General features: G+C 44.9%; 1 protein-coding gene across 2 annotated transcripts in view; it reads left to right on the top strand.

Moving 5' to 3' along the window:
- The window catches only part of Pka-C3 (Protein kinase, cAMP-dependent, catalytic subunit 3), a 165,366-nt gene that overhangs the window by 134,463 nt on the left and 9,197 nt on the right, over positions 1-21,706 (top strand). The window contains exons 3-8 of one of the 2 annotated variants that reach the window (XM_084594418.1): positions 4,462-4,725; positions 8,951-9,070; positions 11,071-11,166; positions 12,218-12,275; positions 15,218-15,295; positions 16,440-19,201. In XM_084594418.1, the coding sequence (XP_084450544.1) occupies positions 4,462-4,725; positions 8,951-9,070; positions 11,071-11,166; positions 12,218-12,275; positions 15,218-15,295; positions 16,440-16,583 (760 nt within the window). In that variant the 3' untranslated portion in view covers positions 16,584-19,201. Of the gene's footprint in view, positions 1-4,461; positions 4,726-8,950; positions 9,071-11,070; positions 11,167-12,217; positions 12,276-15,217; positions 15,296-16,439; positions 19,202-21,706 lie in introns of those variants that run through there. The other variant, XM_084594419.1, reaches the window with a different exon arrangement.

Genomic DNA, 21,706 nt, shown 5'->3' with positions numbered 1-21,706 from the left:
ATGACCGTTTGCGTCGTATCTGTTTTTACTTGGCCGCGTCGTCGGTATAGTCTACTCACTTTGCAAGGAAAGCGCGCGTCTAAGCGTGGTCGCAGCCTGGCTTGTAGTATACCTACAGTATAGAGCCAAAGAATGTGGGTGGTGGTCGGGGGGAGTAGGAGAACGAGGAAGAAAACAAATATAAGACAAATATTAGAATATTGCGAAGAGGTGCGTGTTGGTAGGTGGGCTTTGGGTGTTAAGCAGTGATGCATGCAAGAAAGCCAACTCAATAGCGCAGTTTTCTGTTGGCAGTTGTTCGCAAGATCGTTATGTTATTGCCAAATTAAACATGTTCGAGTTCATCATTGTTTACATCTGCATCCGGTAGGGTTTTTAATGAAATAATTGTTAAAAGAAGAAAGAGAGAGAGAGAGAAAGAGAGAGAGAGAGATGGAACGCCGGAAGGTTTACGAGAAACGTTTTCACGTTGGCTACCTTGTACTTGAGTGCAGAGCTCCTCTATAGTATCAGTTGCGAAACTTAGCGTGGCGCCCATGTATCGAAAAACGGTGGTTTTGATTGGTCAAAATTCGGGTGTTTACGAATGGTGGCGGCACCCACGGCCATTAAAAGAAACTGTGTCGAAATTTCGAACTTTCTGATTGCTGACAAATGGACAACCATTATAGAAAATGAAATTAATTGAAGACTTGCAGCGGCAAAAATGATTAGGATAACAGCCATATAGTTAATTAAGATGGAAAAGAGGAGAGAAAATGTTTGATTTCCAAAAGGCAATGGTGGCAATAGCGAAAAGCTTGTATTGAGCACTTCCAGATGGCGGGACAATTCATAGACACCCGAAATAAGCGTTCAAATTCCGGTCACGTTTTGAAGCGGTGTTTCACAACTGGTATGATCCAAAAGCTCAGCTTGAGACGAGATTGCTGCATATGGAAAGAGAGAAGAATGAAGAGCACGTTTAAAACTTTTCACTTCTGAGCGTGAACCTTTCAAGTAGCTAAAAATCGCCTTATATGCCTCCGTAAGACCTCAGGGATTGAGGGGTGGTCTCTCAAGAAGCACAGCGTATGTCTTTCGGTGTTAAAAGTAAGGCACTTGTGCTTTAGGTTTTCCAATTGCCACATCACGCTCACATGTGTGTCACAACAGGGCTGTCGATAATCCCTGTGAGGAGTGAGTAGTATTATACCTGTTGACACCTTCGGTGCATTCTTTCATCTGTTTACCGTTATGCTGATGCATGGCTTGTGCAAGTAAATTGTAGAAAAAATTTCGTAGCGCATTTTATTGCATATTTTATGGTACTCTATAAGCATTTATAGTTTGCAAGAAGTACACTGAATGCGCTTTGGAATAACGTTTAATTTATTACATTTGGCTTTGTTGCTGGACATAATGCTAAGACCAAGACCTGGTCACCAGCCAGGGTGGCTTTTATTTCATGCAAAACTACTACTGGGGAGCATCTTGCCGTGTTCCCTGATAGTATTCCAGCGTGATTACAATAGAACTGTGGCTTTTTATGTTATCTTTCCGCATTCATGTGCTAGAAAATTTGCCTTACCTTCCTCTGCGGTAGCAGAGAAGCAGTGAATGATGGTCTGCTTCTGCATGTCCACAGCAAAGCTAGGAAGCTGGGCTGCTTTAAACAAAGCAGTGTTTAATTTATGCCTACAGTCGCTTTCAGATTTGGCGTTTAAAATATGACTGCCCGAAGCCTTAGTAGGCGTAAATGGTATCTTCGGGTTCCAAAAAGGTTTGTGATCCTAATAAATGGTTTGTTAATTTGGCTCCACGTCTATGCACCCTTAAAACAATTAGTTATAACTTCTATGCGAGTAATTGCCTGTGGTTGCTCCTATTTCCGTAGTCTTCACGGAAGGAAATGTCGTTAATTCGCTGACCGTGTAAGGTTTTGAATTCGAAGGAACGTTTAGTCCAGTCCTCCTCCAAAAACAAGGGGCAGTGTACACTGATTCGGCAGAATACACAGAAGGGCACTACGCTGCAGTAGTAGTCAACGACAAAGGCGAGCTAATCTTGAGCTGTAGCGTGAGTCACTATTCACCAGACGAGGAAGAAATGGCGGCTATTGCCCTGGCAATCACAAATCCATCCAGCAGAATAGTCATCACGGATTCTATAACAGTAATCAAAGCCTATGACAATGGTAAGGTATCCAAAGAGGCCGGAAAAATTGTGCAAGCAGGCAAGGAGAATGTACCTAACGACCTAATTAAAACAATATAGGCACCTGCCCACAGGGGACTCAGAGGGAAAGAGATCGCCAACGAGGTCGCCCGAGGACTCACCCACCGGGCCCGGTGCGGGCAAACTACTCCCTGTCCAAAGAACCAGACTTAACCACACACAGAGAAGTTCTAGAACACCACAGAATGGCAAGGAGAACCCTCCCGCCCAGCGCTAAACGGGACACATGGAAATAAAGAGTCATGGGAATCATCCCTTCACAGCCAGGAAGAACAAATCCAAAAGCAAGTCATCCGGCAAGCCTAGGCCGCTTCCGGAAGCCAGCTGATTCCGGCCGACGTCTAGGGGGAGATAGACGGTGAAAGGGGGAGCTGCGTCTCACCCGATCATCCGTGCTCTCTGACGGGTGCAAATAAAGTGCTTTCTCTCTCTCTCTCTCTCTCTCTCTCTCTCTCTAGTCCAGTCCTGCATATTTCCCGTCGACACAATGCATGTGGCGTCGACGCTCGAGTTTTACTTTCATGCATGCGTTACTTTCCTAATATTTGGGTTTGGGTTATGGAGTTTAACGTCCTAAAGCGGCTCGGGTAGTGAGAGACACCTTAATGGAGGGCTGCAGAAATTTTGAACACCTGGGGGTCTTTAACGTGCCCTGACATCGAACAGCACACGGGGTCCTAGCTTTTCGCCTCCATTGAAAAGCGACCACCGTGGCCGGGATTTGATCCCACATCCATGAGCGCATCGGTAGAGTGCCCTATCCAATGCACCACAGCGGCGGTGCACTTTTCAAATGTGTCTGCTTGCTTTACTCACGCAAAATAGCCAGGCCCGAAGAATGTGTTCTTATTTTGACTTATCTTTTTTCAATTATATGAGACATACAATGTCTGGCTTGCTGCACTGAAAGCAGGAACCGCATATCTTTTATTGGCTTCTCCTCCGGCTCCCCACAGGCGTGCTGTGTTCTTCAGGCCTCGAGCTGTCTTGCCTATTCATCATCGGCGACATGTGTGAAGAAGAGATCACGGGGGCCAACCAATCAGCGGTCTATGTCGAGCTGGACAGAACAAACGTAGTGCCTCCTGAAAGAAATCAATAGCCGTTATCACAACAAGGACCTTTGCTACGTAGCTACACGCTGTATTATGCAGCTATGTCTTGTAGCCGGCGCTGGGCCCGGCATCGAACGGAAAAATACTTTCTTAGCGCTAAAAGACGCCCGGGCTCGGCCAGGAATGTTCTTCGGCTAATAATAGACGCAATGGCGACCGAAGTCAGTTATTCGCCATCTTGGTGCCAAGCGGAACCTATACTGCTGCAGTCCGGAAGATGGAATACACAGCGTCAGCGGACACAGCGCATCTTGTCGTGTCTGAGAGTATTTGAGGTGAACAAGCCGGGCCGATGTAGACGTGCAGTAAATGCTGAATAATGTTGCTGTTTAAGGCACGCAGGAAGGAATACTGCTTCAATCGTTTCTAGCGCCATGGACAACAAAGCTCGCGTGTCCTTTTTAGATCTTTAGAAGACTCATTATATGCATTCTTCTTTCCACCACGAGTGCAGCGGAATAATTTCGACCACCCAATTTCGACCCCGCAAGGTCACTGACATCGCACAGCGCACAGTCATCTTTAACGTTTTGCGTCCACCAAAACGCTGCCACGGTGTTCGAAATTTGACCCCGCACCCTTCTGCTCAAAAGCTGGGCGTCACAACTACTGAACCAGCGTGGTGGAAATAAATATTTATTATTTATTTATTTCCACCACGCTGGTTCAGTAGTTCTGACGCCCAGCTTTTGAGCAGAAGGGTGCGGGGTCAAATTTCGAACACCGTGGCAGCGTTTTGGTGGACGCAAAACGTTAAAGATGACTGTGCGCTGTGCGATGTCAGTGACCTTGCGGGGTCGAAATTGGGTGGTCGAAATTATTCCGCTGCACTCCACTACACCTACTCACATTTTTCTCTATTCCTGCTTTCATTTTCGACATTACCCTTACCCGAAGGCTTGTTTGAGGTGTTCGGTGATAAATGAGATGGTTACTATATACCTTCAGTTCCTTGCATGCATATTTAGTTGCCCTGTGCTCTCTTTTACCGCCATGTGAATTCTTCATTATTCATGAATTCCTTAAAGATACAACAACTTGTCATGTGCGCGCTATGAAACAGTATTCAACTTTCTATCGAAGTTTCCATAAATTGCGATGCATCCTCCTTTTTTTCCCCCGGGCGCAGGTCGTGGACGCACCACGATGCGACGTGCCTGTATATGTTGTTCGAGTATGTGTCGGGCGGCGAGCTGTTCACCTACCTACGCAACGCGGGCCGCTTCACGTCGGCCACGGGCGCCTTCTACGCTGCCGAGATTGTGCTGGCCCTGGAGTACTTGCACCGGATGCACATCGTCTACCGCGACCTCAAGCCCGAGAACCTCCTGCTGGACCGTGAGGGACATCTCAAGATCACAGACTTCGGCTTCGCCAAGAAGCTGCACGACAGGTCTGTGTTCCCTCGCACGCTCTGTGATGTCCTTTACACCCATCCACCTTAACCCCAGCGCGAAAAGCCACATAGGTATAGTATACAGGTATAGGTATAGTACACAGTTTTCTCGCTTAGATGCTCAGATAAGTTCTCACCAAACGAAATCCACTAGAGGGGAAAAGTTACCTATGAATAGTGAGGAAAGCCCGTAGAAAGAACTTGCTCACTACGTGGAAATTCACTTCTTTGCTAACTTCGTTGCTTTTAGTTTCTGTGGACCAAGAACACGGGCTATAGCAGGCGCGCTTGAATTGCTTAAACGTCACTACGGCTGGTGCGATATTCAGGCAGAGGCTAATCGTTCGAAGTCCTCTCGGAGAGCAGTGCATGTTTCACTGTTGACGACACTGCGCCGAATATGAGTCATCAGCAAAACCCGAGAGCATGTTACACCTCTCCTACAGCTCGGGAATCGCAAGTTGCTTGCTTTAGAGTCCACACGTGGAGGAAAATACTTGGGACCTGTGGATAGCAGTATTTTTGCAGCTTTTAGAAAAGTGCCTAAAGTCGAGCGTGGCAGTTGTATCTGTCTATATCTGTATGTGTCAAAGCCGCTTTGCTATCCATGGGTAAGCAATGATATCGCAATAAGAGTGTTCTACGCGTTCTAGCCGCACCACAGCAATCTTACTGCTCTGCAACTGCCATACCATAGCCGTGAGAGCGGCTTCGAAGAATGTTTAATGGGCGACTTCGAGTGAATTCTAATTCTAATTATGCTTCCATCATAATTTAGGCGGTAATCTAGCTTATCGTGCTACGCACCGACGATGCCTCTCTGTTGGAGCTGTGTTCCGGCTGAATATGCAGCCAGCGCCATATAATTCTTCAGGCACTGCACTCAATGAAAAAAACTTAGAAATATCATTCAGAAGTTGTAGCAGAATAAGCCCACTTTTATATTTAAGAAACGAGACAGTGAATTACTCTCGATGTAAAAAAAGAAACGCTCTCCTCTCTAGCTTCAGTCTACTGACTCTGTGTAGCTGCGTTTAGCTTCAGCTGTTCAGTGTCGGCGAAGGTGAATTCACTTTGCTGCTCTCCTGCGGAAGAGGAGTATACGCTCTTCTGGAGCATCACTGCGCTGTTGCTCGTGAAGTTGCTTTTCAACTATTCGGACATAATTTTATGTACGTATTTTTAACGGCGCTTTATTTTGTACTGACTCTCCCAATGTCTGGGCATGCATAAATTAAGGCTCTCTGCTTATATCGGGTTTTTCCACTGCCTTGGTTCTTCTAGCACACCAAATATTCATGAGACGGTGTTTGAAGGAACGCTATCTTTACGCACGCATAGTATATATTTAGGCACTCTGCAACCGTAGAAAAAGAGCGCTTCGAGGGCTCAGGCATCTGCTTGTCTTTCAGTTGCAAGCTACGCCAGTTTCTGTTTTAGGGAAGCTGTTTTGATAAGCGGAATGATGTCGTAAATAAAGTAGGAGATGTGACGCTGCTGCGGATGTTTACTTCCGTAGTCCTGGAGCGAGCTTCTTCAATAGTTCCTCGAAGAAAGGTTTCTCATCACTGGAAGTTTAGCACGGAGCTATTGGCTAACCGGGCGCTCTAACAGGGCTTATCTTACCTGCATTTGGGTGTAGATTGTAGCGCGGCAACATTAAATGCATCACCTGAGAAAAAGCCCGTTATGTCTGGCTGAAGCCTTTCACAGTTGGCAGCTGACAATGTCAGGTGCTGACTGATCGAAAGATTGTGTGACATTATGAGAGCAACTTATGGTTTGGTTTGGTTTGGTTTGTGGTGTTTAACGTCCCAAAGCAACTCAGGCTATGAGAGACGCCGTAGTGGAGGACTCCGGAAATATCGACCACCTGGGGTTCTTTAACGTGCACTGACATCGCACAGCACACGGGCGCCTTGCTTTTCGCCTCCATCGAAAAGCTGCCGCCGAGGCCGGGATTCGATCCCGCGTCCTTGGGAGAGCAACTTATAACTGCATACAAATGAGTGTGTGTGAGATTATGAAGGCGCAATTTAAAGGTTAAGTGATATGAACTCAAGAGAAGCCGCAGCTAAGTCGCATTCAGCTTAGCCATCTAAATCAGGAGTCATCTTTAAAGCGAAATGAAGTACTAGTTTCTGACTCTCTTTAATTATAATGTGCAAAAAAAAAAATTATCTTCATTACAGTGTAATTATTACCTGCCAAATAACTGAAACTGCAATTTAAAGCTTTGTTATGACTAATTAACTATACTTTGCTGTCTGAGACTACAGCACTGCTAGACTCTTACTGACTTAGTATTACCTGTTTTCGGAAACTACATCAGTGCTAGTATATGTAAACAATCAATGCATTCAGCAGACGAGCCCATCCGAAACTAGTGCATGGTGGTTCGATGCTGACTGAGTATAACCTGCCAAAGGACATGCCTAGTGTTTGCAGCTCACGGAATCAATACGACTCTCACAGAACTTTGAAACGCTAAAGCTATGTGCCCTTATGGGCTCAGCGTAAACTGTCAGATAATGTTTCTGAAACTACAGCGTAGTACTGGATGATCAGTATCTAGGGACGACGTGCCGTGCAAATTGTTCGGAACTTCTATGCAGCGCTGGATGTTGACTCGCTAAGTACAACCTGAAAAGAACTCTAAAACTTTAGTTTCTGACTGATTGCTGACTGAGTCACTATAACCTTAGCCAGAATTAGTCCAACGCTACACCGTTCTGCTATATTCTGACTTACTAATCCATCGAAGAAAGAACTTGCTTGAACTTAAGGTAGTGCAAGATAGATAGTGACATGATATAAGGCGATGAAGAACTTGCCTGAAACTAGCTCAGTTTTAAGTTGCCTAATTGAACTCTAAAATCGTGCGGTGTAGTGCTCGATACTTATGGACAGACTAACTAATTCACTATTTATTGGCTTCCAAAGGATATTCATAAAGTGCGGCGGAACGTTATATGCTGACTGGCTTATTATAACCTGATAATCTGCCACATGCCAAGATTTCTGCAAGCTTCATTGGGCGGGCTATTCACTACAAATGCTCAGCTTTGTGAAAGCACGATATGCTCTACATGTTAGCGTTTTTATCCCCCTCTGTACGACGTCCTCTTTCCGTCGCTTTTACCTTACGCAGTGGACTTGCCCTTCTTACATTGACCTGAATGTTTAGATAATAAACAAATAACGCCTAATACCTACGACACGAAATCAGAAGTATCCATGATTTTAAGGCTTAGTGTCGCCCAATGTTTTCTTTACGCGTTTAAAGGGAAGCTGCACCGGTTCTAGATTGCTATGAGTTAAGAACAGTTCAATGATTATAGCTTGACCTTAGGGCATGCGAAATATCTTGGCGCTAGCATTTGAAACAATGACGCAATTAGGGATTAAAACCGCGACGGCTATTAGGCTTCACCGCACTGCACAGCAGCAGGTGGGGGACGCACGATGACGTCATTGACGGTACCGGTATTTTTCCTGCATAGACACACTTGGTTTGAAGAAATAAAGACAACGGTACTGGAAACGAAGCTCTATAGAAGTTTTAATAACCACCGTCAAAAAAGGCCCAGCAAGACGTGGGCGAAGGCAACGAAAATCAGAAATATTACCGTCTGTGACATCATCATCGAGCTTCTTCGCGAAACTTTAGTGCTGTGAGGAGAAGGTCTAAGTTTAATCGTTGATTACGTCATCAGTTTCAGTGCTAGCACAAAAACAATTTGCATGCATTACCTAAAGCCTATGTAGATTTCAATCCTTGAATATTGCGAAAATCTCAAAAAGTGATGCAGCTGCTCTTTAACAAGCAACGAAATGTCTTTACACTTGATTAACTTGCCCTTTAATACTAACCGTCCTCCTACCGTCATACTTCCCACTTCGTCGAATTCTCTAATCGATTCCTTTGATCAGTCGTTCCTTTCGTCCATGGTGCGTCGCAGCGACTGGTCCATGCTGATGATAGAGGCGGCCCTTTGCGGAGGATTGAGGAGCCAGTCGCCGCCGCCGCGGATGGCTGCCGAAAGGGACGAATCCTCAGAGGAGTCATTTAGGTGAATCCGGCACCCTTCGAAGCAATGGAGTAGCGAGTCGGCGGGGTTTTTATATAGAGGGAGAGAAGGAATGACACAAGTTGTCCAGACTGTTTCGCGTGTAATCTTCTTGTTTTTATCCCCCACTAACCGGAAATAACAAAAAGCAGGACGTGGACGCTGTGCGGCACGCCCGAGTACCTGGCACCCGAGATTATCCAGAGCAAGGGCCACAACCGTGCCGTCGACTGGTGGGCGCTGGGCGTCCTCATCTACGAGATGCTGGCCGGGTGGGTTCTGCTTTCACCTCTCGCCGCACGGAAAAGCGTTGGGCTCTTGCATGCGTATGCTGGCTTTGCCCCTCTAAAAGAGTTCCATCCGACTTTTTGTCATTTTATTTGCTTCTTCGATGTTAGTTTTTGCTTGCTGAACAAAGCACGACAGAGTGAGAATTTCGTTTCGAGCAGCGTCGCCCAAGAGGTGGACAGGGGCTCTGGTGCACGCAGGTTGGTCTGAAGAAGCTACTCCTGTATAGGAAAATAATTAGACACGATGCATCAAACGTAACCAGTTGGTCACAAATATAACCTATACACTGAGCTCAACTGACGCCTTGGGAGTATTTTTCAAGTTGTAAAATGGCCTACGTGCAGAAGAGTGGGGAGGGCGTTTGATGTAACGATATTCAACGTCACCGGGACGCCAGCGAGCTGGAACAAATATCCTAGAGTGGAGCTGTACTGAAAGAATTCAGTAATATTTTGGCGCGCTTCAGAACAGATATATGGTGTACCAGTTTGGGTGAAGCATTTCAGCTTACATTCGGTTTTTTCCGTGAAAGCTGAATTCAAATGAATGATTTGTTCAAACAAAAAAACAACAACATAAAAGTGATCACGCAATACATTTTAATGCAGAAATATGGGTTACTCCGTGTTTTTGTTGATCAACTTCTGCATCTGGAGAAAACAAGATCTAAGTATAGCTGCGCAATAAATAAAGATCACCATCCCCTAAACGAGCTGACATTGCAAATTCTGTACTTTTTCTGTACCTGTAATGTTGTTTAGACATCGGTGTACCTGGAATACAACGTCCCTTCGACGGCCGAATAATCCATAATTGAACTTGTTCTCTTACGCTGTTTCGATTTTAAGAATGGATCGATCGCTGTGACGTGAAAGATGGCTTTACTTGAGGAACGACTGCAATATTGTATCTGGTATATCATTTGCCTTCACTTCAAGGCTAAGCTAGTGTGCCTAACCAGTCAGAAATGACAGTGACATGTCAGCAATTATGTAGCAGTCCTTAAATAAACCCTGCCGATGCATCTAAGTTGGTCGAATGCAAAGTATGGGTGCTAGAATATCGCGGTTCGCTTCGCTTTCAGTTCGAGTCTAGGACATCGAGGTCAGGCTTCAGTCACAGATCGGCAAAACCGATTTAGGGGTATTTAGTGGTCGAGTACTATGAAATGCTTGGATCACTTAATGAATCTTAAGAGAGCGAGGCAATATCAGTGTAGTCTTGTCTATGGCACCACGTAACGTGCGGCCCGAGAGCTAACAAAAAGGCAAAAGGCTTTTATTTTCTTGTTGAGATTGTAACCCTCAGTGCTAGCGCAGTAAAAATGCCTGACGTGAATTAAACCCTCCCTTGGCTTCACATACATCACTCAGCTGCAGAAACCGAAACAGTACCTAAGGAAACGTTCGATGCCGAATTATTTAACCGCTGTAGGGAAATACTACGGGGCGATTCACATATGCTTAACGAACGCATGATTACAGAAAAACAGCATACATAAAGTTAGGTATGTATACTCCTTTAAGCGTACGCTGTACGTACAGTTATTTAATGTAAAATGGGTTATTTTGGTTGTCTGGTAAGCTTGAAAGAAGGCTAAGAAATAGGGTAAGGGAAAACGAATTAGATTGTGTGGTGTTGTGTTGGATTTAATGGCGCATGAGAAACAGAGGCCACTTACCACGTGCCAAGCACTAGGTTAATGTTGACAGACTGCACTGCACAAATCTCAGTGGCCAATCGGATGGAAATAACTTTGGCAATATCTGCGTTCGCCATGTCGAATGTATGCATAGTTGAAATTTTTATTTTGTCGTGCGCACAAGGATGGCTTTGAGTTTCGCGCTTAAAGATAAGCAACAAGTGTTAGAAAGAAGTTCACTTCCTGTGCATGTTTTGTGCATGCCTTGTGATGTAATACGCAGACGTGCGCAGTGTAACCCAGTATGTGAGCACGTTTTGCACCTCTTGTTCCTTATAGGTATCCTCCATACTTCGACGACAACCCTTTCGCCATTTACGAGAAAATCTTGGCGGGTAAAGTGGAGTGGCCCAGGCACATTGATCCCGTGGCAAAGTGAGTACATCTATATCTGGTCGAAGCGAGCTGCGAAAATATTCTTAAATCCTGGTTGGCAAACGTTGGATTTCGGAGGAGTACCGCGTACTTTTTTTTTTTTTTCCCCAGCTAATTGTTCTTTGCACATTCGCCCCGGTCCCTTGAAAGCAGCTGGTTACGAGATGGGGCAGCATGTCCCGCGTCCCGCGATAATTGGCATGATAGTGTGGCTCTCGAATTTAATTAATTAATATCCCTTAGTCACAAATCGACCACGCCTCGCGGTTACTGTCACCGTTACCAGTGATCACAAGCGATAACCTCTCGTCCTCACTATGTCGTAATATCAGTGTGCCTAATTATTTCGAACGGCGAAATCGATGTCGAAAACGACGTGGTAGTGTCATAGCACACCTTGCAATGTTTTGGGATAACATCATAAGTGTCTTTTATAAAATGTCCTACATAAAGCTTTGCGCAACGTCTGAATTTAACACCACGAAACGCAGAGGAGATGGAGGTTCTCGGGCGCGGCATCAAGATCATCATCAGCAGCAATCTGATTACGCCCACTGTAGGGCAAAGTACTCCCTCATAGCCATCCAGTTAACACTGTTGTTGCAGTTGGGGCAAAGTTCCTAATTTCATCCGCCCACGTAACGCTCTGACGCCTCCTGCAACGCTTGATTTCCAAGTTCCGAGATCGTATTCATTCAAGTTTCAGGAAATTATGTTCTTGGCACATATGTTTTACAGTTGCTTCGCAAAGGCTGATATAACGGGAAATTTCGGCGACTATACGCCCATAACCGATATAATATCGGTACCTATTTAGCAAAGCATAATATACGCTATATTTCTTCTTTTGCTTGAAATTCCGTGTAATGTGCATGTTCTAGTCTAATACATACCTTTATATAGCAAAAAAATAAAAAAGATAAAAACAAACGAAAAACGAAAAAAAAAAAGATGGAAATGGTCCTAAAAATGATAAATGATTCTTCTTGTAATGCTTTATGTCTCAGCGATAATTGCTAGCGACTAATTTTGTGTCGCCCTCTATTTTTAGAGACTTGATAAAGAAGCTCCTGGTGAACGACCGGACAAAAAGGCTGGGGAGCATGAAGGTAATCCTTTGTTTCGTTCTTTTGTGTGGTTAAAATAGCTCGCACCTTGAATAATTACCGCAGATGTCGAGGCAGCATCTCCCAATCTATTTCGCAGAAAATGGTGAGCCTATTAAAACCTAAACTTCCACTGGGTTGCAGTATCGATCGCTTTGTCCTTTCATTAATCTGTCTCTCTTTTAAATTTAGGACCTCATTTACTCACTCTTTGCGCAGCTCGGACGCCGTTCCCTTGCTTTCTTGTAACTTATTGCGCACTTCACTTGAATGTGCTCTCACGTGTTTCAAGGATCACAATTTTAGAGAAAAAACAAAGCGCCTGATTTCCTTATCCATTTTTACTTACCCCAGAATAGAAGATGTCGGAGTATATGTACGTTTTAATATTCAACTGTCGAAGTAACGACACGGTGTAAGTATTTATTGTGGGCAATATTTTGTGCGTTGAGGTCGGCGTTAATCGTCGAACTGCATTTATGTGAACGCGTCGATTTAAACAAGTTATGCAATAAATTAATTACCCCATTTCGGTGACAAGGTGATTTGGTTACGCGATGATCAGCATTTAGGTAGATGAACTAGGGTGCAAACTGCCCTGGAGAATAATTTTGCGCGCGGATGGCATTCCCAATGTTCGGACGGACGCAGTGACAGCCCTCAAGGAAAGACAGCTACAGTACTCACGGATTGAAATAGGACACTCGGAGCGCGTGGCCGTCGCTGCATGCAAGGCAGTGTGGTAAACAACAGGCCGGCTTATTGGCGACCGGAAGGAGCAGTTCTGCTTTTTAGATGTTCTCCCCCTCGCGCTATACCACAATGCAGCACCTTGGTTCCATGAGCATCCACGGGCGGCGCTGCATGCAGCGACGGCCACGCGCTCCGAGTGTCCTATTTCAATCCGTGAGTACTGTACGTCAATTCGATGGGCCTTGGCTACGTTGTCAGCAGCAAATGAAATGTGAACAGCGTAGCGCGAGGCCGATCGGTCTAGCCATAGGCTGCTATATTATCTCGCTTACGCAGTCCATCAATAGCCGTAGGAGATGGTTGCGGTTATCCTGTTTGCGATAGTTTTGTTTCTACTCTCTTTCATACTCGCTTTCTCACTTTGTCACCGGAACCGAAGCAGGCGCCGGTGACACGGTGATGATGGAGGAAAGACTGGAGCACTGCACGCCAGGCAGTTAAGAGCGCTCGCTTCACCCCCGCTGATGGCGGTCGCTGCCGGCTGTAAACCACTCTGCTTAATGAATGTGGCTCTCCAATGTCAAAACTGGAAAACTAATACAAAAAAAAAAGAACCACGAACAAAATTCCTGGAAACCTGATGAGGGCGCCTATACCTCGGACGATGACAGGCGGACAGCATAAGCTAGACCACTGGCCACGCACTGTGGTGTTCATATTTAATTCGCTGCTTGTTACAAGTTAAGAACGCTGCTGTATTTACACAGGGTAATAGGTAGATGCCTTAATTTGCGAACGCGGGATAGAGAGAATGGATCTCAGTTTTCCAATCAGCTCGTTCTTATTGCTTGCATGGAATGTGGGATGTAGGTCAACTAAACTTGCGAGTAGAAAACCAATGACTTCTCAGTTTTAGCAGTTAGTTGGAACACGATTGTAGTTATACTTGCGAGAGTTTTTTAGTAACTCCGGTATGACGCAGCTGAAGCCATTATTATGTCCGTGGCGAGCTCCTAAGAGAAGGATTAAGAACTGACATGGCATGCTTGGCAATGGTTTAGGTGATCTACCTTGAATTAGAAAAATTAGGAAGCGCACTACGCACAGTTCCGAGTATCCGCCATTGTGTCCTGTCGGACTGAACCCAGATAAGCTGAAAATCAAAATCACTAAATTAGCGTGCCAAAAGAGCTTCAAACATGGAGCTTGCGCCGCGCCGACTTTCCCAACGTCGCATAATTGTTTCTCCAAGACAAATAAAGTTTTTTATGCAAGACTATCGCCTAATCATTGATCTGATGCATGCGCTGTGTGTTGCAGTATCAGTCCTCAATTACTAATGCAATAGCGTAGAGTCCATATTCTTATCTATAGACTGCATGTGGTGTCCTGCGATGAAAATGCCTGATTGACAAGGGCGTCCTGCGTCAGTGAGGAACATTTCTGATCGGTCGAGATAAGTCGTCTCTTGACATCGCTCACCCTGCGGACAAATAAGCTCTCAAACAGGCGCCGCGCGGATGACTGACAGTTTTACACAGTGCCTCCTTTGAAGCAAGAAAAAAAAAAAACGCGGGCAGCGTAGCCGAATTAGTTCAAAAATGCATATCGTCGACTGCCTCATACCATAGTACACAGCGCCCACATATATTATATCGGGACTTTGTTAAAATTAGGGCAATAAGGAGCAGCCCGTCTTAAAAATTAGAACTATTATTTAGGTTTACTATTTCGCACAATTAACTAGCACTGATAATTAGCCTTACTACTGCTAACGGGCATTACACGTGAGGACAAATAATAAAGGTAAACACAGCAACAATTCATAAGGCCCACTTTATCGCATGAACTCCAAATGATACTGCAGCATCCTCGGAGGAGTTTTTATCTATCCGCTTGATATGGTTTGCTGGAGTTCGATTTGCGGTGCGGTGGAGAGAAAGCGGGCGGATAGAGCAAATTTGTTTTCACAGAAATGCAGCATATGATTTCGGAACAGAGTAATAAAGATGTAGCAGAGTGGCGGAATAAATCAGTCCGCCGTCAGTTAAATCAGGTAAACTAAATATTGACCCTAAAAAGGCTCAAATTCCACAATCTAAACAATGAAAAATTCGTTGTGATGAAGCAGGCATATGAACTCCTTGATTTTATCCGATGCCAGATCGGAGAGCCCACAGAGGCGTGTGCCTTGGTGCCAACTTGTCTGAACTTCTGGTGTCCGCACGCACATTTGGTTTTTCTCGTTTCAGAATGGTGCCGATGACGTAAAACGGCACAGGTGGTTCAAGGGAACCAACTGGGACGACGTTCTCGAGAAGAAACTCAAGGTGAGGAGGACACATTTGGCCGAAATCGAGTACGCAGTAAATTAGAGGCCGTAGTTTGCTGGAGCCTGCGTAGCATTTTGATATTGAACTATCGGAAGTGTTCCAACACGAACACCTGGTAACCTTTACGCAATTTGTCACTCTTAAATCACGAAGCGTCCTTGGCAAGCCCATCCCTGGTGAGGCGTCCCCGGTAAGGGACATTGCCTCGGTTTAGCCTTTGGTGTTTCTAATCTCAACATAGGGAGTCCGGTTCAGTATTATTTGGGGGCAAAAATGCAATGACTATCAAGTCCATCAACAAGCGAAAAACCTTGGCACAGTAACATAGTAAAGAGAAAGGTCCATGGAAAGGTGAAGAGCCAGGGGTTCGTAATTCCAGCGCTCATGGCGCTAATTATGAAAACCAAATTGCCTCTTTGCATTTTTTGGATCAACCGCAGATCGACTCAGAATAGCGGTTTAACCTCTGAAAAAACAAAAACAAAAATGTTACTAGTACACAAAGGGTCGTAAGTATCACTTTAATTTTTAAATACTTTGCCAGAATGTGATCGCGCGTGTTTCACGGCAGATTCAGCAGAGGTTTGTATTTAGTGCGTGAAAGAAACTTACTGTATCAGGTTACTTAAAAATGCCGCTAGGTCTCCTGTACGAAGGGTAAGTGGGTTCATAATGAAATATGTTGCGATATCAACTCTAAGGCCTCGTATTAGTGAGCACCGCTTTTTTGTTGCTTATTTCATACCGGAACAACGGACACAAAACAAGCAGCTAAAAACGGAAACGCTGAACGTGTGGTCGTATTTCTTCATCACCTGCGTTATGCTGACGCAAAAGAAAGATGCAGCTATCTGAACTGGAACTTTTCACATTCTAAATAACTGTTCGCTGTCGGAGTTCTTAATACTAAGTGTTTGCGATTAATTCTTTTTACTGACTCACCTTTTTTTCTCTTCTCTCCTTCTTGCCTGTCCCTGTTTATCTCTCCCTTCCTTATTTTTCTTGCACGGGACTTGGTCTAACTCACTCCACCACCACTCCGTCCGCACGTGGTCATGGGTATCTTCCTCTCACAATGACATACGCCTGCTGCCTGCACCACCTTCTACGACGTACAACTTTCGTCACGATGGCTACACAGCCGCCCATAGTGCCAAAGGTGTCTCACGATGGGGACACCGGCAACTTCGACGACTACCCCGAGCGGGACGGACTCAAGAAGCGGCCTGCTTCGTCCTCATCGTCCTACAGTGAAAAAGAGGTGGACACCTTCGATGACTTCTGAAGACACGCAGGAAGATCTCCTCCGCGTCACCTGTTTGGAGAAAACGGTGTTGTGCTACTCTTCTCCACGGCGCCGCCTGGTACTCGCCGAGATCCAGAGGCGTAAACTGACTCGGCGGATGCGGGGGACTGACGGATGCGACTCGGTTAGGAAAGAGAAGGGCGATCTGTAACCACGCTCGCAGGAAGGTTGCGTCACCAAGCGCTGTCGTTCGTCTCCGCCAGACAGCCTCATTTGCGTACGAATATACAACACGCCTGCCCGTGCCCGTTGTTGCCACTTGTGATCACCGCTGATCTGCGTCCGCAACAGTTCTTGTACTATGGCAAACCGGCTGTGCTTCGACGTGAACGATGACCATGCTGAACTGTCAACGGCAATGCCTCTTTGCAGAAGCCTTTACAGCTGTGCTGCTGTGTACGATCACCGGCGCCAGCCTTTTGGCTGCTTTCGCTTGATGAAAGTTGTTGCTGTGTAGTATTGGAGAGAGAACATTCACTGCGCCCGTGCTAACCCGCTCTGTTATTTTCACATTTTGTTTTCACGTTAGTGTTCTTGTCGCGGTAAAGGGTGATGCTGTTGCGCCTGCGGCGCAGTGAGGGAAACTTTCTTCGCCATATTTATGTGTTGTGTGATCATAGAAAGTGCTTTATTTAGCTACGTGAGCAACCGTTTGCACAGTTGTAGGGATTGCTGAGTTTGCTTCGGAACGTCTGGACTGATTGGTTTACAGATGATGGTGACCACTCGCAGCTGAAGAGATGTCGCGATGGATTAGCAGCGAAGGGCTAGTGGTCGCTAGCTATCACTTTGAAGGGTTCTGAGTGCGTTTCCGTATCTTTTAAGCAAAAAAAAAAAAAAAGCGCTTAAAAGAGTGATGGCAGAAGACTTAGGGGAGGACGCGAAGGAACCAAGCCTTGTGACGAGAGGGCTGCGTTTCAGACATGCTCATGTTAGTCTAGTCACTTATAGGATTGTTTCTGTCCTCTAGTCTGTAGTGCCACTATTCATCTTAGGAGCCGCGTTATGTAGCCATCGGTTAACGGCGATTATGTGCATTTAGAGAGCTTTCATTTTAGAAACACATCACAGCTTGTGTCGAGGCCTCATCGCGAAGTCAAAGATTCACACCTTGCTGTTCACTAGAATATTCGTTTTTTTTTTTCTTCTGTGTTTCGGAGTGAATGTTCTGGTCACTTCTCAGTACAGGTGAGCGTTTTTAGCACTTAAACAACTTGCTTTGATAACTGTACAGGTGCGCTGTGCTTCATTCTGGACGTCACATCACTGCGTCAGTGATGTCAAGAACGTAGTAAAAATACGCTTCAAAACAAAAACAAAAGAAAGCTGCTGATACTGACAAAGAAAGAGCGGAGTGCATGCGTGTAAGAGAAATGTTCAGGTAATTAGGTAATGACAGTCAGCTCCGAAAAGCAGGCGTAACAGATATCGTAAGGGACCACACTAGATGCGAACAAGCCTCCGGCATCTTGATCTGTATAAATCCAAATTAGCTTAGAACTGCCGCCGTGGCGTTGTTTGCATAACTCACCTTACATTTTGCGTGGCGAGTACGTGCCAAATGTAATTCGACGTTCTTATTAGGTTTACATGTTGACTTCAGGGCTCTTCGGCTCAAACATGTCTGAAAGGAATTTCAAGATAACCTGAATGCGTTTTGCGGACAGAATTAAGACAAGTGAAGTGGTAAATTATCTAGCTCGCAGTATTTGTACTCTTGTGAGCTTGCAGAGGTGAACACAACTTTACTATGGGCCGTCGCTACGTGCTGGCTACATCTAGAATGCGTTACTGGTGACCGCAGACCTTTTGGAGCAAGGTCTCTTTGCCGTGGAATTTATAACGGCTCTTAGTCCTCGCTCATCGCATTTACCGGTCGTCGTAGTGAAGAAAAGCAGGATGTGCGTACTTAGGCGTGCGATTAATGTGCCACTGCTCGAACAGGGTGTTATAAGCTACCGACTACTATTTTTGTACACAGAACAGCGAGCTTCGGTTAAATCAAAACTTTAACTCTCGAAGAATACGCGAGAAAGTGTAGAAGATGTGATTAACTTCAGGCAGGCATACACGCGTTCATGGATGTTATGTAGCCTGGCTTTTAATCTCACTCACATTATAACCATTCGAGACAAAGTGTCACTCACTCAGGCGTTGTGACCTTAATGTGCTAATCGCCTCAGCGGGACGTTCAAGGCTGAAAAGGCAACGTTGAGGACAATTCCACTTGCGCAGCACATATTGGGGTACAGACATACTTACGCGCAGGCAGCCACAATTTGAAATTTTACCCATATGTAAAGTTTATGTGTTGTGCACTTATTGCTGGTTGCACTCTTTGCCATTGTGATTGAGTAAAAGGTTGCCACGCTGGAGCTGCTATATTATTTTCTTTCTGTATGTGTTTCTTAGAGCCCTCCAAATCACGGATTTGCTTAACCTATACGACAAGCTCTTCATGTTCGAGAGCAGTTTCTAGGCATTAAGTGCGCACAATATCCGGTGCCGGCGTATGCATGATAAAGGCTGGTGAAAAGTAAAATGGTTTAACAGGCTAGAAGAGCATTCCTAAATGTCCTACTACTTACAAAAGTCGGGAGCGAGAGGAGGGGGGGGGGGGGGGGGGGGGGATGTGAGACACGAAAGTCAGGAGGTGCCTTCGACATTCGGGTACACCGCCTTTAGTTTAATCATTCTCATGACAATCCGTTCTGACAGCGACCAAATAAAATTGCCGTCCTTTGCTTGAAATATGATGATGGTGGGTGGAAGCTACATGCACTGAATAGGCCTTCAACGTTTTAGCTGTAAAGAGGAATTCGAAAAAAAAAAAAATGTCGGAGTCGACGGAAACGAAAAGTAATATAAAAAGGATGTTTTCGAGTGAAGAGATAAAGAGAGAGAGAGAGAAAAAAAAAAAGGAGTGATGAAGGGGCAAACGAGAAAGCCTGCTTATGTCTCGAGTGCGCCTTGAAAGCTGCCTTTTGAAAGGTTTCTCTTGTATAATGGTGGCGAAGAAGACAAAGCACGTAAGAAAAAGAAGGCACCAGCCTCGTTTCAGATCGCGTATACGCACGCTAATTGAAAGTTAAAGACGGGAAGGGCCAGCCGGAGAAACTACTTTTGCTATAAGGACCTTAGTGAAAAGGAGCGGTGGAGGGGAAATATTCGCCTCTTACTCGTATACCGCAGTTGTGGAAAAACGACACGATCACCGCGCTGCACTTGCTTCGTAAACAGGGCTTTCTTTAATCATTGTAGAGAAAAAGAGTTAGGGAAGACGTGAAGCGAAGAAAAAACGCTTCTAACTGTTGTGTATCGTATTATATATACGCTTTGAAAGGAATACTTCGCGCCTGTCACTTCATGTGCGCGCGTGACGTAGTTGTGTGCTTATTGTTTCGGCGCTATTTGTATGTGGATTAGTAGTTGTTTGGTCTGTAAATTCAGAGAATAATGACATGATGATGTGATAATAAAAGTGGTGTCGCTGATTCGCGACTGAAAAAAAAAAAAAAAAAAAAAAAAACGTTATTTCGACGTTGTGTCATTCAAGACCCGCGACTGCTGTCACTGTCTACGACAATAAAAAGAAAAAAAAAAGATGTATTGTAAGAGTATTTTTTATGGAATTCAAATGCAGCCACTGTATTGACCAGAGTCTGCAGTGTGCGAGTTGAGACTTCGAAAGATCAGCTAAGATTTCGGCACTTAACAAGCAAGTAACTAATGGGCATGTCGCATGTTTTCGTAGCTGGTTATTTGTGTCTTTCTCTCTGTCGTATTTACGCGCCGCCAACGTGATTGATGCTGGGCTTCCTAGTTGATCACCGGCGGGATAGAGCATGATCACCTTGTTCAACCCAATTACACCATATTCTTTTTTGTTTTCCGTATTGCGACCACGCCTATGCTGCTTTCTCGTTTTTTCATTGTGGTGACCCTCAGGGTTGCCAGGCCCAAAACTGAAACAAAAAAGGAGCCACAAAAATTGCAATAGTATCCAAACGAGTAGCCAACCTGCAGCCGAGGTGTCAAAAGCAGCCTAGAATAGCCCCAAGGCGCCACAAACGCGTCACCAAAAGCAGCGCTGTCGAGAGAAAATTTTAATTCTTGCAGAATACAGGAAAGTAGCGGCTGTGAGTAACGTGACGGTAAAGGAGAATTCTAGAACTGAGCGAAAAAATATATTCTGAGGACTCCTGGACAAAAGCACGGAAACGCACGGGTCATTTCTCAAACGGAGGTGAGCAGCATATTTGTAAGGTGAAGAGTTTGTTTCGTCTTCGCTAGAGGAGAAACACTGTTTTTGAGCCACATTTATAACACGTTTAATTCTCATATACAATGTGGCATTCATGGCATGGTTTTTTTACACGACCGGTCTTCACTGCTCTTTAAACGGAGGCAGGTTTTGATGCGCAAGTTTTGGTCGTTTTTTGTCTGTATTATTTTTTTGTTTGCTTATAAACAGGCTTTACGCGAGGTGCAATTAATTGATATTAAAATAGACAGTACAACTTTGGTCAAAGCGTTTCAGGCCACGTGGTTTACTTTTCATCATGTTCATAGACGCCGAGCAGCCTGAACGTATTCATCTATATGTAATAGCAATATTGCCCAGCAGAGGGGATTATTCCGACGCCTTGCCTGGTGGAACAAATCCGGTAAACAATAAGCGAACAAAGCTGCGAAAAGAAGTTTGTTAAGATTAGAATGCTGATCACATTTAAATTGTCTGAAGCAGAGTTGGCACAATAGAATAATGGGGCGCAAAACCGCACTCTGGAGTGCTCAAACGAAGTTATACTCGAGCCTTTGGCGAAACGTGTGGTCTTCTATTTGATCCTAACCTAGATTTATAAGTAGCCTAAAAGTTAGCAAAGTTCAAATTATTGTCGCTAAAAGGTCCCAACAGTAGCCTATTAGGCGCAAAGTAGTCGAACCTCAACCCTGACAATGAGCCTTGTTAAAACAAAGGAACGTGAAGTTTTATAATCCGACGATGTTTGTCAACATCGATCAGCAGATTAAAAAGCTAGAAGAACGTAAAACATAAAACGGAGAAACAGGCTAATAGCTGCCAAAAATCAACAATACTG

The sequence above is a fragment of the Amblyomma maculatum genome, chromosome 2 (assembly GCF_055883805.1).
Source record: "Amblyomma maculatum isolate TAMU_Amacu chromosome 2, ASM5588380v1, whole genome shotgun sequence".
Lineage (NCBI taxonomy): Eukaryota > Metazoa > Arthropoda > Arachnida > Ixodida > Ixodidae > Amblyomma > Amblyomma maculatum.
The sequence above is the reverse complement of the archived record's forward strand: the minus strand, read 5'-3'. Positions and strand labels throughout refer to the sequence as shown.